This window comes from Xyrauchen texanus, chromosome 40, assembly GCF_025860055.1.
Source record: "Xyrauchen texanus isolate HMW12.3.18 chromosome 40, RBS_HiC_50CHRs, whole genome shotgun sequence".
Lineage (NCBI taxonomy): Eukaryota > Metazoa > Chordata > Actinopteri > Cypriniformes > Catostomidae > Xyrauchen > Xyrauchen texanus.
In genome coordinates this window covers 8195986-8212165 of record NC_068315.1, presented here as the reverse complement: position 1 = coordinate 8212165, position 16180 = coordinate 8195986, and the positions used below count along the sequence as shown (strand labels likewise).

The following is a 16180-nucleotide window of genomic DNA, read 5'->3' as shown; positions in this document are numbered from 1 at the left end:
TTGTCTTGTATTCTTGTCCAGTAAAAATATCTAAGAATTTTTAAAACATAATATATTTACTTGACAAGCAAATTGGCATAAGATATTGAGTCTTGTTTTCAGAGAAATCTGACAAAATGTATTAAACTTTTTGCTTAAAATGAGCAAAAACAAATCTGTCAATGGAGTAAGAAGAATTAACCTTTAACCTGTTTTCCATTTAATATAAATTTATTTTTCCTACCCCATTGTTTTTTTCCTTTTTGTTTCAAATTTAAACATATAATAATATCTCTGAAATTAAGATCATTTTTTGTAACTTGTTTTAAGAATGTTTAGATATTTTTACTAGGAAACAAGACAAAAATACTCATTAACATTTCAATCTATATATCACAAACTCTTGCACTGGGGTATGCAGTAACACTTTTTGTCAGATCAACAGAAGTAGGTCTTTGTTGCGTAACAATGCCAGGAACAAATATAAATCTCCAATCAGCACCGCACAGTCCCCTCCCTTCTGCATTCAATATTTATTGTTTAAGCTTGTAATTTACAATGTACAACAGAGCATGCCACACAACAGACAGAGACTGTACAGCGTGGCAATGCCAGGATTCTCACAAGTAGGCAATTCCTAAGAAAAACAAAACCCTGTCATATCTGTTGTGTCCTTCTCGCCCCCTAAAGTCACTTCCATTGGCTCTTTTCTTTGCTCCTGTTCACTGTGCACTCAATGACCCCCTTTTATTGAAACAAAAGACGATTTTGCTATTACTGGTGTTGCAGATTACATGTGTTAGTGTTCTTCTACTGCCATCTACTCTCCATCTGTAGAAATATCGCTCACTTAGAGGAGACCTATTATGCCCCTTTTTACAAGATGTAATATAAGTCTCAGGTGCCCCCAGAATGTGTCTGTGAAGTTTCAGCTCAAAATACCCCACGGATCATTTATTATACCATATTGTAAATGCCTCTTTTTGGGTGGAATCAAAAACACGCTGATTTGGGGGGAAGAAAGATGGCGTCGTAGAGTGGACACGTTTTTGGCGAGCTCTCGGGACATTAGTTCAAATATTCTATTAATTTATATTTTCACTCAGCAGAATCATTCTACGAGCTTAAATGGTTATTGTGCCATGTCTTTAGATCAATATTTCTCAAAAGGATCTGACAGAATGCCGAAAGCTAAGAAGACTGTGCCGAAAAGTTCTACTATCAGCGGCGACGAGCAGGGTGCTAATATGAACGACGCAAGCATGAGCCGTGAGGAGGAAAGTTCCAACACTAACTTTGCTCAAGCTCTGGATAAGTTAACTGAAAACATTACGAAGGTAATAGATGAGAAAGTGAATGCTGTCCTAGCCGCGATAAATGATCAAACCGTTCAGTTCCAAGCCTTGGTGGAGAGAGTGGGCCAGGCGGAGGAACGAATAGCTGGTGTGGAAAACTCAACGGAATCTCTACAGGTCACCATGGCTGATCTTCATAAAAAGTGATCGATATGTCAGCGCACATCGACGATCTGGAGAATCGCGGGCGCAGGTGTAATTTGCGTCTTGTCGGTCTTCAAGAGGGCGCGGAAGGAAGTGATCCGGTGCAATTCTTTGAAAGGTGGTTGCCCGATTACTTAAAGATTACAACGAAGGCTGGACGGTTCAAGCTTGATCGTGCTCATCGCTCTTTAGCGCCATTACCTGGACCTAAGCAGAGACCCAGACCTGTCATCATAAAGTTTCATAACTTTACGGACAAACAGCGAGTGTTGGACGCAGCTCGTCGTGTTGGCATGGATCCCGAAAGGAGCACTGACGCAGGACCGAGGATTTCATTCTTCAATGATTACTCTGCGATGGTGATAAAGAAACGCAAGGCTTTCGACGATATCAAACGGCGACTGCAGAAGATGAAGATTGAGTATGCCCTGCTGTATCCTGCAACTCTGAGGCTGACCATAAACGGGACAGTGAAGCGCTTTGCCTCTTCAGATGACGCGACTGCGTTTGTTGACAGCTTGGGCTAGGTTGGCGAGCTTTCATGGACAGTTATGTGGTATTTCAACAAAATAACATGCTGAGTGAAAATGTATCATGTTGCTGAGAGCGTGGTGAGGTTTGTGTTTACTCTATGTTCAGAGATGTGAGTGGTGTTTGGGGGGTAGGCAGTTGCCTGCAGAAGAAAAGAGTAAGAACAGTTCTTCCTGCATGTTTGGCAGGTTTGTTCCCTTGAATAGTTTTCTGTGTTCTGTTTTGATTTTATTTCATTTTTGTTTGAAGCTCAGATACCCTAAGGGTTTCATTACAGGAATATACTCTAAAAGTATCTGTATTATGTTTGCACTGATTGCCTGTACAATATTGAATGTCTAGAGTGCTTAGGATTTGCACTTGGAATATTCGAGGTATCCATAATCCTATAAAGCGGAGAAAGATACTTGCTTTTTGAAAAAGGAAATATCGAAATTGCTCTTTTACAAGAGACTCATCTGAGTGATGCAGAGCATCTACAATTACAACAAGGTGGTTTTGGGCAGGTTTACTTTTCTTCTTTTACATCTAGAAGTAGAGGTGTTGCCATTCTCATTACACATAATTTACCGTTCAAAATGGTAAACTGTATTAAAGATAGGGCGGTCGTTATGTTATTGTTGTAGGCTTGTTGCATGGTAAAACTATTCTCATACTAAACATGTACTATCCTCCAGCTCATCCATCTGACTTCATTACTAAAGTGTTTCTAGACTTAAGTGCCAGGTCAGCAGATTTAACAATTGTGGGTGGAGATTTTAATTGTGTAATGAATCCTCTTGTAGACAGACAGCCACATAGTTCTGCGTCTCTAACTGCTCAGGCGAGATCCCTGCAGAATACTTGCAAAGATCTTGGTTTTGTAGATGTCTGGAGAACTCTTCACCCTGCTGATAAGGAATATACATTTTTTTCTACCTCCTATAAGTGTCAGTCCAGGTTAGACTACTTCTTTATGCCAAAAACAGATCTGCACTTAGTACTATCTTGTAATATTGAAAGCATTTTACTGTCAGATCATGCCAGTGTCACTATGGAGCTTCGATTTAGGAATACAGCAGACTGTTCTATACAGTGGAGGCTTAATATTACAACACTTAGAGACAGCGCATTTTCAGTTTACTTCTCTTCTGAATTTAAATCCTTTCTATCTATTAATTCTCTATCCACAGATAATCCATCTTTATTGTGGGAAACTTGTAAAGCTTATGCAAGGGGGCAAATTATTTCATACACTTCCTCTAAAAAGCGTCAAAGAATGATGAATCACAGGGCTTTGGAGGCTCAGTTATTGGCTAAGGAAAAAATGTATAACAGATCTCCATCAGCAGATTTATTGAAAGAGTTACAGGCAGTTAGAGCATCTTTAGACTGTCTCCTTACTGTGGAAGCAGAGAAGAAAATAAGATACTCAAAACAAAGATTTTATGAGCATGGAGACAAACCTGGGAGATTTCTAGCATATATTGCAAAACAACGTGCTGCATCTCAGTTTATCACTACTATTGTTGTCTCAGAGGATAATATTTTCCACGATAATAAGAACATTAATAACTCGTTTAAAGATTTTTATATTAATCTATATTCTTCTGAGAAAACAGATGACCATTTCAGGCAAATGGTTGACTTTTTTTCTGAGATTAATCTTCCAACAATTTCAGCTACACAAAAAGACTCCCTCAATGGACCTATTACTAGACAGGAGGTTATTAATGCTATTAATGTTCTAAGGAACGGTAAATCACCTGGACCAGATGGGTTTTATGGAGAGTTCTTTAAGGAGTTTCAAGAGCTGCTTGTAGACCCATTGCTTAAGATGTTTAATTATTCGTTTGTGGTTAAAGAATTACCAAAGACCCTTAGAGAAGCTAATATCACGCTTATATTAAAGAAAGGTAAAAGTCCTGATGTATGTTCTTCTTATAGGCCAATAGCATTACTGAATGTGGACCGAAATTGCTTTCTAAAATCTTAGCAATGCTCTTGAAAAAATTCTTCCTACAATAATTGGGATCGATCAAACAGGATTTATACAGGGTAGGAATTCATCTGATAATATAAGACGCTTTTTGAACATTATCTATGCCTTTAAAGGGAAATCCATAGATGGGCTAGTGCTTTCTTTAGATGCAGAAAAGGCGTTTGACCGTATTGAGTGGTCCTACCTTTTCTTTGTTTTGGAAAAATTTGGCCTAGGTAAAAATTTTGTGCAATGGATTAGAGTGCTGTACACGGACCCACGCTCTGCCAGTATTGACAAATGGCTTTAGATCTGATTATTTTCCTATACATAGAGGCACCATGCAGGGTTGCCCCTGTCACCACTTTTGTTTGCGATGGCCATAGAGCCTCTAGCTGAAGCAATCAGATCGGCAACATCTATTTCAGGTTTGCAGATAGGACATAAACATCACAAGATTGCGCTTTATGCTGATGATGTATTGCTTTTTTATCTGAGGCCGAGAAGTCAGTTCCTGCTCTAATCGAGTTGATCAACAAGTATAGTACCTTTTCTGGTTATAAAATTAATTTAGCTAAATCCGAAGCTATGCCTTTAGGTACTCTCATTTCCATACCTATTATTACACCCTGTTTTCCTTTTAAGTGGTCGCCTCTAGGTTTTATTTATTTAGGTATTTTTATCTCTTCGTCCTTGAAGCAGATGTACGAATCTAATTTTGTTCCTTTATTTGAGAAAATTCGGCTAGACTTAGAACGCTGGAATTCCTTGCCAGTATCTTGGCTAGGTCGGATAGCACTTGTAAAGATGATTGTTCTACCAAAACTATTATACCCTATTCGAATGGTTCCTATTCTATTCTCAAATAGGACATTAAAGGGCCTGAATGGCTGGCTAACTTCCTTTATATGGAGTAAACGTAAGCCTAGATTAAAATGTCAGTACTCTATCTGCCAAGTTCTATGGGGGGGTTGGATTTTCCAAATATTAAGAGGTATCAGTTAAGTTCCCATCTGAAATACATTGCAGAGTGGGTCAGGAATGATTTTTCCTCTACTTGGTTGGATATCGAATCTTCTTTTTCAAAATTTCCTTTAAGAGCTCTTCTTTTTGTTAAAAGTTTTCAAAAAATAAAAGAGATATATGATAACCCAATTATAGTAAATACTCTGAAAGCATGGAGATCAGCATGTAGACTTGAAGGTAGATCTAAATTGACTTCTTTCTTTACCCCAATACTAAACAATCCTGATTTCACCCCAGGAATTTTGGATGATGGTTTTAAACGATGGTGTTGTTTGGGACTTGGTAAGCTTGGGGATATTTTTTCTGACAATAAATTAATGTCATTTGAGGAGTTAATTCAGAAGTATCATTTGTCCAAATTAGATTTTTTTCGTTTCCTCCAATTGAGACATTATATTACTAACAAAACAACACTTGTTAGAAATTGTGAAATTTCTTCTATTGAAAGATTATTATTTTTGTCATCAGGGAAAATGTCTCTGGGCAGGATTTATGGTTTAGTGTGCTCAATCTCTTCTGCTGATACACAGAGTATTAAAACTAAATGGGAAGAAGAGTTAGCTACTGACATTGACGATGAAACATGGGAAGCCATTTGGTCTAATGCTAAAAAATATCTGTTTGTACACTAATAAGAGAAATACAGTTCAAAATCATTCATAGACTTCATATTTCCCTAACCGCAGGCATTTTTTCAACCCCTCTTTATCGCCAATGTGTTTAAAATGCAAACTTGAAATAGGTACTTTAACACATTGTCTGTGGTCATGTAACAGACTGCAAAGGTATTGGTCTATGGTGCTAGGGAGATGGAAAAGATCTTTAATATTCAGTTAGATTTTGACCCAGTCTCACTGGTGTTGGGTATACCTAATAGATGCATTACTTTGGCTGCTAATAAGAAATTGTATAATATTCTATCATTTGCTGCCAGGAAAAATATTTTACTTAATTGGATCAGTGATAAATCTCCATCCCTTAAAGGATGGCACAAGGTAATTTTTGAGTTGATTCCCCTGGAGCGCCTTACCTATGTCTTACATGGGAAAACAGGCCAGTTTTACAAAGTCTGGTCCCCATATCTGGACGCTTTGGAACCTGGTCTTCGCCCTATTATATTTCAAGGAACATTGTAACTGTGTAATTATCTGGTCATTTAACCTTATCTTTGTCATCTTCTTCATCTTTTGGAAAATGTGCCATATTATGGTATGGTCCTGTTTAATATAAAAATCTGAGCTTTTTTTTTTTTTTTTTTTTATTGTGTGGGGGTTGATGTCTTGTTATATTTGTATGTTAAGAAAATTCAATAAACAAAATTATAAAAAAAAAAAAAAAAAACACGCTGATTTCGTGTGTATCTCTTTAAATGCAAATGAGCTGCTGCACTCCGCCCCCTTTCTGGAAGAGGGCTGTGCCTTTACAGCTTGTGATTTGGATATTACAGCAACAGCAAATCAGAACCAATATGACTGACAGCGTAAAAACCAGAGTTCAGCCACATATGTATGAATATATATCAGAGACAATGGTAACTGACAGTAAGCGTGCTTGGTCTCTGTGTATATACAATCAGAGACAATGGTAACTTTAGCTGCATTAGCCGTGGAATCAGCTAACAAGCACATTCGAAAAGGGGATTTGCAAACATTCACATAATATAAAGTGTGATGCTTACATCTTCAGGATATAGAGCTGGAACATGAACAGTTGGTACTGATCCATGCTTGAGAATCAATTTTTTTGAAAATCCTGCTTTATATTGACACTCATTCACAAAGCAGTCCTGTGTAAAATGATTTGCACAAACATACACACATTTTTGTATGTTTTGGGGCACATTTCCTTCAAAAACAAAGTCCACTGCGTCTTCAGTGGCTCTGATGCCGGGAGTACATGAAAACTCTTATGTTCACTTTTACAGCCAACAACAGAACACTTATGATCTGTGCTTCTCACTGTATCCGCTCCAGCGTGTAAAAAATGGCAGACTGTGTGTAGATCACTCAGGGGAGGATCTATGATAATAGGGTGGAGTCCGTCACCAGTCGTGGGTAATGTGACGTCACGTTAGAGCAGAAACGACATTCATTTTGACACACTGTTTTTGATTAATAGAAATAAGAAAGAGGAGTAGGTGGACTTTTAACATTGTAGGGTGGTTGTGTACACACACTGCCGACTCACATTTACAAACACCATGTAAAAGTGAATTTTGAGTAATAGGTCCCCTTTAAAGGTGCAAACAGCGATTCCTGAGAAACTCTGATGATTTTCAAACTCAACTGCCAAAACAAACACACCCCTCCCTTTTTTTTTTATTGCTTCTTTGGAAGCTCCCCAAATTCAGTAAGTTGCTGCTGCTAAGATAACTTGCAGACAAGACGAGACGGTTTTACACACACCAGTTCCAGACACTCATAACTCGCCTGCTACTAAATCTAACATCACAACAACAGCATATATGGGTTTTGTGAAACATAGCAAAATGTATGTCACCCACCTATCGAGAAGAAAAAGAGCAACTTCTGCATTCATCTTCAAGCCTTTTACCTCTTGGAGGTCTCTCCACCTCTGAAAAGCCTTGACAATGTTGACGCGGCTCCTAGCCCTCGATATATTATAATCCTTCTTTTTTAGTTTATATTTGTCTGACCTTTTTCTCTTGGTCTGTTTCTCAGCCATTTGTCCTCCTTGGAGCTTAGAAAGTTTGCATCAGCCAGATTTGCCATCACGCTTCTAATGAAATTCCCTCCCACTCTGCCCCTACCTCCTATCCTGTGCACATGCAAAAACCACCCCCTGTTGCTGATTGGTCCAATCCACTTTGTTTTTGTCCCATTTACAGAGCCAGGGCTGTGTACAAATACATGATTTTTTTTCAGCCCACCCACAAGAACGGACAGCTAGCAGACTTTGAGGAGATATTTGCAGAATTTGACAAAAAGTGTTTTGGATTAGAATTACCAAGTGCACCTTTAAAAGGTTTTCTCTGTTCCTTCACAGCAAGGGTTGGAGAATTACGAGTCTCGTTACCAAACCAGGTAAGATTCAAATTGACTCTTTTGACTCAAATTGATTCTACACTCACTTATATGGAAAAAGTTATTAAGTTTGTCTTGACGTAAGTTTATTTACGTTGTTACTTTGTTTTGTTTTGATTATTCCTCTTTTTTGTTTTTATTTGAATAAAAAAAAAAAAAATGCCACATAAATATTATGAAACCATGGCAAATTATGGCAAGCAAAAGGTTTTGTTTGCTTGACCTGCAGCTGGAACAGACGAACTTAACAGACGTTTCTGAAGGTCTAGCTCAAACATGATAAGGTGGGCGGGTGACCAAACAAGGGCACCTAAACCCATATTGAACATAGGAGAAACCTCTCTGATTGTTTAAATGGGTTTCATAAACCTCACATAATATGATTCCTGGTCATTTCCCATAGATGAGAGACATTGAATTTCTCAAATATAATGCAGCTTTGCTTTTTAATTATTGATTTTTTTTATTTTTTATGATCAGACTCTGATTTAATTGTTTAAAGCACCATGTGTGATCTCGCTATAATTTCAAAGAACAAGACTGCTGCAGATTGGTGCTGTTAAAAGTGTTACTAAATGATTTTCAAATCAAATAAATAAACCCTTTGGGGTCATCTATGGGGAATCAGGACATTTCCCAGCCTATATCCCAAATAACATAGTATCACAAAATTTGAAGCAGGTACAAATTAATGATTTTCAAATCATAATTATTTGTATTTATTTTTTAAATCACAGATAATTTTCCATTCTTGCTTTTTGATTCTTGCTTTTGCTGTCTATTTGTGTATGTGTTCAGTAGTCTTTTAGTATCTATAGTTTTCTGTCTTAATTTTCTGTTAAATGTCAGGAAAATCACTTTTCCCATTCTCAAGGACATTTTAGTTTAAAAGCTGTAGTCTGCTGTGGCGTCCTGATAAAGTCCTTCACACAATGTAGATTATACTCCCATGGTACATTTGAAGTAATGGGCTCCATTTTCACAATACAAGTGTTTAGATCCTTTTCAGAAATATAGTACATTGACTTGATGCTAATTTTTTTGTCCAGACCTTTTAAAATATTTAGAAAGAAAGAAATAATTCATGAAAAATATTTACTGGAATTCAACTCTTCTATGAATAACATGTTTGCAATTTCTGCATTCCAAGTCATTATGTGATTTCTGGAGCTTAAATTAAAAAATATGTAATGTGGTGTATTCCTAATATCCTGGCATGAGAAGTGCTAAATTATCTTTTATTAACATTTCTTCACCTAATAAATAAGCAGTGAATCAGCAGATTGAATAACCTTTGTCTATCGAATAAAAGTCATGTATTGTAACCAACATTTAGGTAGCCATGTTGTTTATGTTGACAACAACCTTATAAAACATTTAGACCCTCAAGATTTGATTGTGAATTTTTTGTAAAAATCTGATATTTTTACAGGTGAAACTCGAAAAATTAGAATATCGTGCAAAAGTTCATTAATTTCAGTAATTCAACTTAAAAGGTGAAACTAATATATTATATAGACTCATTACAAGCAAAGTAAGATATTTCAAGCCTTTATTTGATATCATTTTGATGATTATGGCTTACAGCTTATGAAAACCCCAAATTCAGAATCTCAGTAAATTAGAATATTGTGAAAAGGTTCAGTATTGTAGGCTCAAAGTGTCACACTCTAATCAGCTAAACACCTGCAAAGGGTTCCTGAGCCTTTAAATGGTCTCTCAGTCTGGTTCAGTTGAATTCACAATCATGGGGAAGACTGCTGACCTGACAGTTGTGCAGAAAACCATCATTGACACCCTCCACAAGGAGGGAAAGCCTCAAAAGAAGTTGGATGTTCTCAAAGTGCTGTATCAAAGCACATTAATAGAAAGTTAAGTGGAAGGGAAAAGTGTGGAAGAAAAAGGTGCACAAGCAGCAGGGATGACCGTAGCCTGGACAGGATTGTCAGGAAAAGGCCATTCAAATGTGTGGGGGAGCTTCACAAGGAGTGGACTGAGGCTGGAGTTACTGCATCAAGAGCCACCACACACAGACAGGTCCTGGACATGGGCTTCAAAGGTCAAACGTCTTACCTGGGCTAAAGAAAAAAATAACTGGTCTGTTGCTCAGTGGTCCAAAGTCCTCTTTTCTGATGAGAGCAAATTTTGCATCTCATTTGGAAACCAAGGTCCCAGAGTCTGGAGGAAGAATGGAGAGGCACACAATCCAAGATGCTTGAAGTCCAGTGTGAAGTTTCCACAGTCTGTGTTGGTTTGGGGAGCCATGTCATCGGCTGGTGTTGGTCCACTGTGCTTTATTAAGTCCAGAGTCAACGCAGCCGCCTACCGGGACATTTTAGAGCACTTCATGCTTCCTTCAGCAGACAAGCTTTATGGAGATGCTGACTTCATTTTCCAGCAGGACTTGGCACCTGCCCACACTGCCAAAAGTACCAAAACCTGGTTCAATGACCATGGTATTACTGTGCTTGATTGGCCAGCAAACTCGCTTGACCTGAACCCCATAGAGAATCTATGGGGCATTGCCAAGAGAAAGATGAGAGACATGAGACCAAACAATGCAGAAGAGCTGAAGGCCGCTATTGAAGCATCTTGGTCTTCCATAACAGCTCAGCAGTGCCACAGGCTGATAGCATCCATGCCACGCCGCATTGAGGCAGTAATTAATGCAAAAGGGGCCCAAACCAAGTACTGAGTGCATGATTATACTTTTCAGAGGGCCGACATTTAAAATCCTTTTTTTTTTTATTGATTTCATGTAATATTCTAATTTTCTGAGATTCTGAATTTGGGGTTTTCATAAGCTGTAAGCCATAATCATCAAAATTATATCAAATAAAGGCTAGAAATATCTTACTTTGCTTGTAATGAGTCTATATAATATATTAGTTTCACCTTTTAAGTTGAATTACTGAAATTAATGAACTTTTGCACGATATTCTAATTTTTCGAGTTTCACCTGTATATTTTTATGACAAGGCACATTTTGTTAATTTGATGTGTTATAACCCTGAAAAAAACTTTTTGATATTCTTGACTGAAAAATTCATGATATTTGTAAAAAAAAGAAAAAAAAAAATATATATATATATATATATATATATATATATATATATATATATATATATATATATATATATATATATATATATTTATTTATTTATTTTTACAAATATCATCAATTTCTTACTCAAGAATGTCAATACAAATATTTTTTTTTGTATTTTAAGGTAAAAAAAATAAATAAATATATATATATATATATATATATATATATATATATAGATAGATAGATAGATAGATAGATAGATAGATAGATAGATAGATAGATAGATAGATGTATTTAAAAAAATTTTCATTTGTATTTTTAATTTTTTTTTACCTTAAAATACAAAAATAAAATGTTTGGAAACTAATGATTCATTTGTTTTTCTCACCTAATGACCCATTACCAGAATTCCAAGTAAACATAGCATTGCATATCAAACTACACATCTGTCTTGTAGGAAATGCAGCCCATCACATGTTTGTTAGATGCAGTATGAGAGATTAGTATTATCAGTAACATTAACCTCAGTGCTTTATGCTCTCTGTGCTTCAATGTGTCTGTGTCCAAACCCAATCTGGCAGCATCTCCCTCTCTTTGTTTCACAGTGCGGAGGGCAAATTGATTTCGACAGTGTGAGAGGACAGACAGACAGACAGACACCACCCTCTCCTCTCTCCACACTTACTCCCATGTCTACCTTTATCTCTCAACAATCCATCTCCCTTCACTCCACCCACTGAGGATGAAGATATATATATCCACCCCTCCATCCTAAATCCCTTATTTTTTCCTTTTGGAAGCAGCCTGGAGATCGTGACAGATACACTAATGGAACTGTAATGCTGAGTATTCCATGTTGACATTCCTCAGTATACGCTCCTTTCATGATAATGTTGAGTTGATTTTCAATAGAAGTATTAAAATGGACTTCTTTGAGGAATTGTCTATACAGTATGTATCCCTTGCTTGTCTTTCATGCATGTACTGTACATGTCGGCAATGTATAAACTAAATGCATCACTTTTGCCAGCTGGCGTGTTAATAAGTTTACATTTGGTGTTGCAACACTATTTGTGGCCGGTGGGTTTATCCCAAAAACAATCATGTTAATAACTAAAACTATACTTTGAGGAATGTGAGCATATTAAAAATGTACCAAATTATTCATCCGGTGTTTTTGAATTAATTGATGCCTTTTACATTTTACAATTGAATGAATTCAATGTAATTATTTACATTTTTTATATTTCATTGTTTACATTGCTGATGTAAAGGGAATTCAGTGGTCTCATAATATATAATTTGGATATAATTTAGGTTTTTACCTTTAATTTAGGTTTTGTATTCTAAATGCATTGTGTTGATTAAAACAGACATTTACATTTTTCTCTGATTTACATGAGGCCGCCGTACTGTATTTGACCTTGTGTCTCAGGTGAAGACTGTTGTGTGTTCTGAAAGCCACAAGTTGAATTGGAACAAACTCTTTGAATTGCAACTAAAAGGAAAAAAAAAAACGTGAAAAAAGATGGTTGTTTCTAGAACTCTAGCAATAGTGATGTAGATGTATGGTTCATGCATAAAAGAAAAGACAACTGGTGCCTACATATCCATGTCCAAATAGCAACCACAAGCAAAATGTTTTGCTTTTATAAAATGGTGGTAACAGCAATATGGTTAAAGACATACATTTTTTATGAATACTTATGAATAAATGAATCATTATAATTGATTGCAGATCATCCAATCAGAATTTAGAGTTGGAACTTTCCATTTTATAATCACAGGTTTAAAGATATGAACTGCTAAACTACTCTCAGTGTACTCTCCGTGTTACTGACTAGTGTACACTAGATGATCTAGAGTAGTTCCTGCTATACATCCATATTCATAATATGCCAAGACTTCATATAATCCAAACTCTATATGAGCCAGTGCCTTGTACATTGCAAATTACATTTGTAAATACCAAACATTTGTTAAAAAACTGTGGAATTGTATTGATGTAATCATGAGTGTCCATGACTTTTTTTATTTGTTCAACAAGATCCCTGTACAGTAAAACATTACAGCCTTTTATTTAAAAGACGGGTAAATACCGGCAGTAATCAACTTTGATAACATCCATCTTTTTTCATTATGTTAGCATGATATTTACTTGCTTTTAATACACTTACACAACACTTGTTTGTTTTTTAACCTTTTTCACAGGAGGGAAAGCTGAAACCATACTACCATTGTTGTAATGAAAAGGAACTGTTGAAATGAATAAAGGAACTGAAATTGCCTTTTTATAAAAATAAATACTTATGATTAAGTCACATATAAGAGGTGATAGTGTTGATGTTTGACACTTTGTGATAGAAATACTACCTTGCTTGTCTCCTCTTAGTCAGTGATCATGATTGTTTAAAGGTTCTTACCATTTTCTCAGTGTTGTGTCTGACAAGATGTTTTACTGAAGGTGATGCACAGCTGAATAAAATGCACCTTCATTATTACCACAAAGTATGATGCACAAATTGTACATTTATTTTGTAACAAAGGTGTTATTACTTTCACATTTGTTTTCAGCTTAAAATAATAGTTCACTCAACAAATGAAAATTCTGTCATTATTTACTCAAATGCACAAAACAGCACAACTTTCTGTGCAACACAAAGGGAGACAATTTGACACCATATTCAGTGAATCAGTCAGATAATAAGCAGATTTTCTGTGGCATTACATTTAAAATTGTGAGTTTATGAACAATAGTGCACTGATAACGATAAAACGTCTGCTCATACACAAAATCCTATAACACAAGAAAATCGTGCTTACATTTGAAATGATCGCGATTTTCGGCGATTGTCATTTTAAAATGCAAACAGGCATGCACACCACAAACACACACACTGAATAAGCTGCCAGAGTGCCGGTTTATGTGTGCTGATTCCTTTTTGATTAACAATAGTTTTTGGCCTTACCACAATAAGAGAAAACCGTTTTGGCATTTATGTGACCTTGCGTTGTCGGGTTATTACGCATAATAATCAGTGTAACATTGTAGGACATGTTAACATGCTCATTGTCTGACTTGGGACAGGGCCGGTACTAGTATGCAATATTTGGAGGGGCATTTTGAACTTTAGGGTGGGCTGAATGTTCTCTTTTTGGCCAACAGGCGGGCCACATAGAAAATAGGGAGGCAATGACCCCCCCAGCCCTTTCAAAGACCCGGGCATGATTCAGGAGTGAATCGTTTATTTGGGTTGAAACTTTTTAATGAATACTGGCTGGGTTCAGAATGACATATGGTTAAATAGTAGGCGTAAGAGTTGTATGATATTATACTATACCATTCAGAACTCAGCAACTGATCTGGTTCCGGCTCGATGATCCAGTCGAGCTTGGAGCAACATGAGGGATGTGTTAATCATGATAAAAACATTCATTTTTGGGTGAACTATTCCTCCTCAAAACCAGACCCAAACTGTGTCTATCCTCCTGCACTTTTGCTCTCCGTTTGTCTTTGTCTGTGTAACTAAACCAGCGTCTTGCCATAGCTCTGCCAACACTTTCCATCCCTGTTTTGATGAATTTAGAGACAAAAGCAGTAAGATGGCAAGGACTGGAAGCCAGTGCCAATGTTTCTTCTTTCTTCACTAGAGTAAGGCCGAGATACGGCTGCCACTCTCACTGACCCTGGGTAGCTCAGAGAAACACATTTTTGTCCATTAAACAAATCAAATAAAACTCTTCTGGAATTCCCGCTTTTGGTTGTAAAAGAGAGCAAGTACAACAATAACAGACAAGTATATACTCTAACATTGCATGTATTTTGGGGGGACACCAAAACAGTGTAATATTGCTAAATGACCATGTATGGAGGCTTTTTACTCTTGAAAATTCTTAATAAAAGTTTCTTCTAGTTATCTTGAACCTTGTTTTTTTTTTTATTTAAATGGCCCTCACTTCTAAATTGATTTCCTTCTTAAACACAATGTTTATTTGACAAGATGTCTTTATTCTTGCCCCAATAAAGAACGAGCTACATAATTTGAAACTGTCTGTAAATGTAATTCATTTGTCTCTAAAAGTAACTGAAATGGTCAACTCATAGTGAAGCCTCAATCTTTAACATCTTAATATATGTGCAGGTTTAAGTGGTTGTCTATACATTTTTAGAAAGTTCACTGAAGTGGGTGTTACAATCTGAAACACGCCTCAATTACATTTTCATCTACAAGGTTTTAGCATTCATTATTAAACAAAAGAGCTTTTCATAGCTGAAGGATATATTGCCCTTGGCCAGGTTTGTATAACAGCACAGCACACTGTAATACATCTTAAAATGCTGATGGTACTCCATACTCATGCTGCCTTTATTATAATGCACATTCTACACTCACCTAAAGGATTATTAGGAACACCTGTTCAATTTCTCATTAATGCAATTATCTAATCAACCAATCACATGGCAGTTGCTTCAATGCATTTAGGGGTGTGGTCCTGGTCAAGACAATCTCCTGAACTCCAAACTGAATGTCAGAATGGGAAAGAAAGGTGATTTAAGCAATTTTGAGCGTGGCATGGTTGTTGGTGCCAGACGGGCCGGTCTGAGTATTTCACAATCTGCTCAGTTACTGGGATTTTCACGCACAACCATTTCTAGGGTTTACAAAGAATGGTTTGAAAAGGGAAAAACATCCAGTATGCGGCAGTCCTGTGGGCTGAAAATGCCTTGTTGATGCTAGAGGTCAGAGGAGAATGGGCCGACTGATTCAAGCTGATAGAAGAGCAACTTTGCCTGAAATAACCACTCGTTACAACCGAGGTATGCAGCAAAGCATTTGTGAAGCCACAACACGCACAACCTTGAGGCGGATGGGCTACAACAGCAGAAGACCCCACCGGTACCACTCATCTCCCCTACAAATAGGAAAAAGAGGCTACAATTTGCAAGAGCTCACCAAAATTGGACTGTTGAAGACTGGAAAAATGTTGCCTGGTCTGATGAGTCTTGATTTCTGTTGAGACATTTAGATGGTAGAGTCAGAATTTGGCATAAACAGAATGAGAACATGGATCCATCATGCCTTGTTACCAA

At 36.8% G+C, this 16180-nt stretch overlaps 1 protein-coding gene across 6 annotated transcripts in view; it reads left to right on the top strand.

The window, feature by feature from the left end:
- The window catches only part of LOC127633682 (brain-specific angiogenesis inhibitor 1-associated protein 2-like), a 78517-nt gene extending 63405 nt beyond the window's left edge, over window positions 1-15112 (top strand). For 5 of the 6 annotated variants that reach the window (XM_052112937.1, XM_052112934.1, XM_052112936.1 and 2 more), the window contains 2 exons: window positions 8002-8039; window positions 11670-15112. In XM_052112937.1, the coding sequence (XP_051968897.1) occupies window positions 8002-8039; window positions 11670-11724 (93 nt within the window). In that variant the 3' untranslated portion in view covers window positions 11725-15112. The remainder of the gene's footprint in view (window positions 1-8001; window positions 8040-11669) is intronic. The other variant, XM_052112935.1, reaches the window with a different exon arrangement.
- Window positions 15113-16180: the final 1068 nt, after the last annotated feature.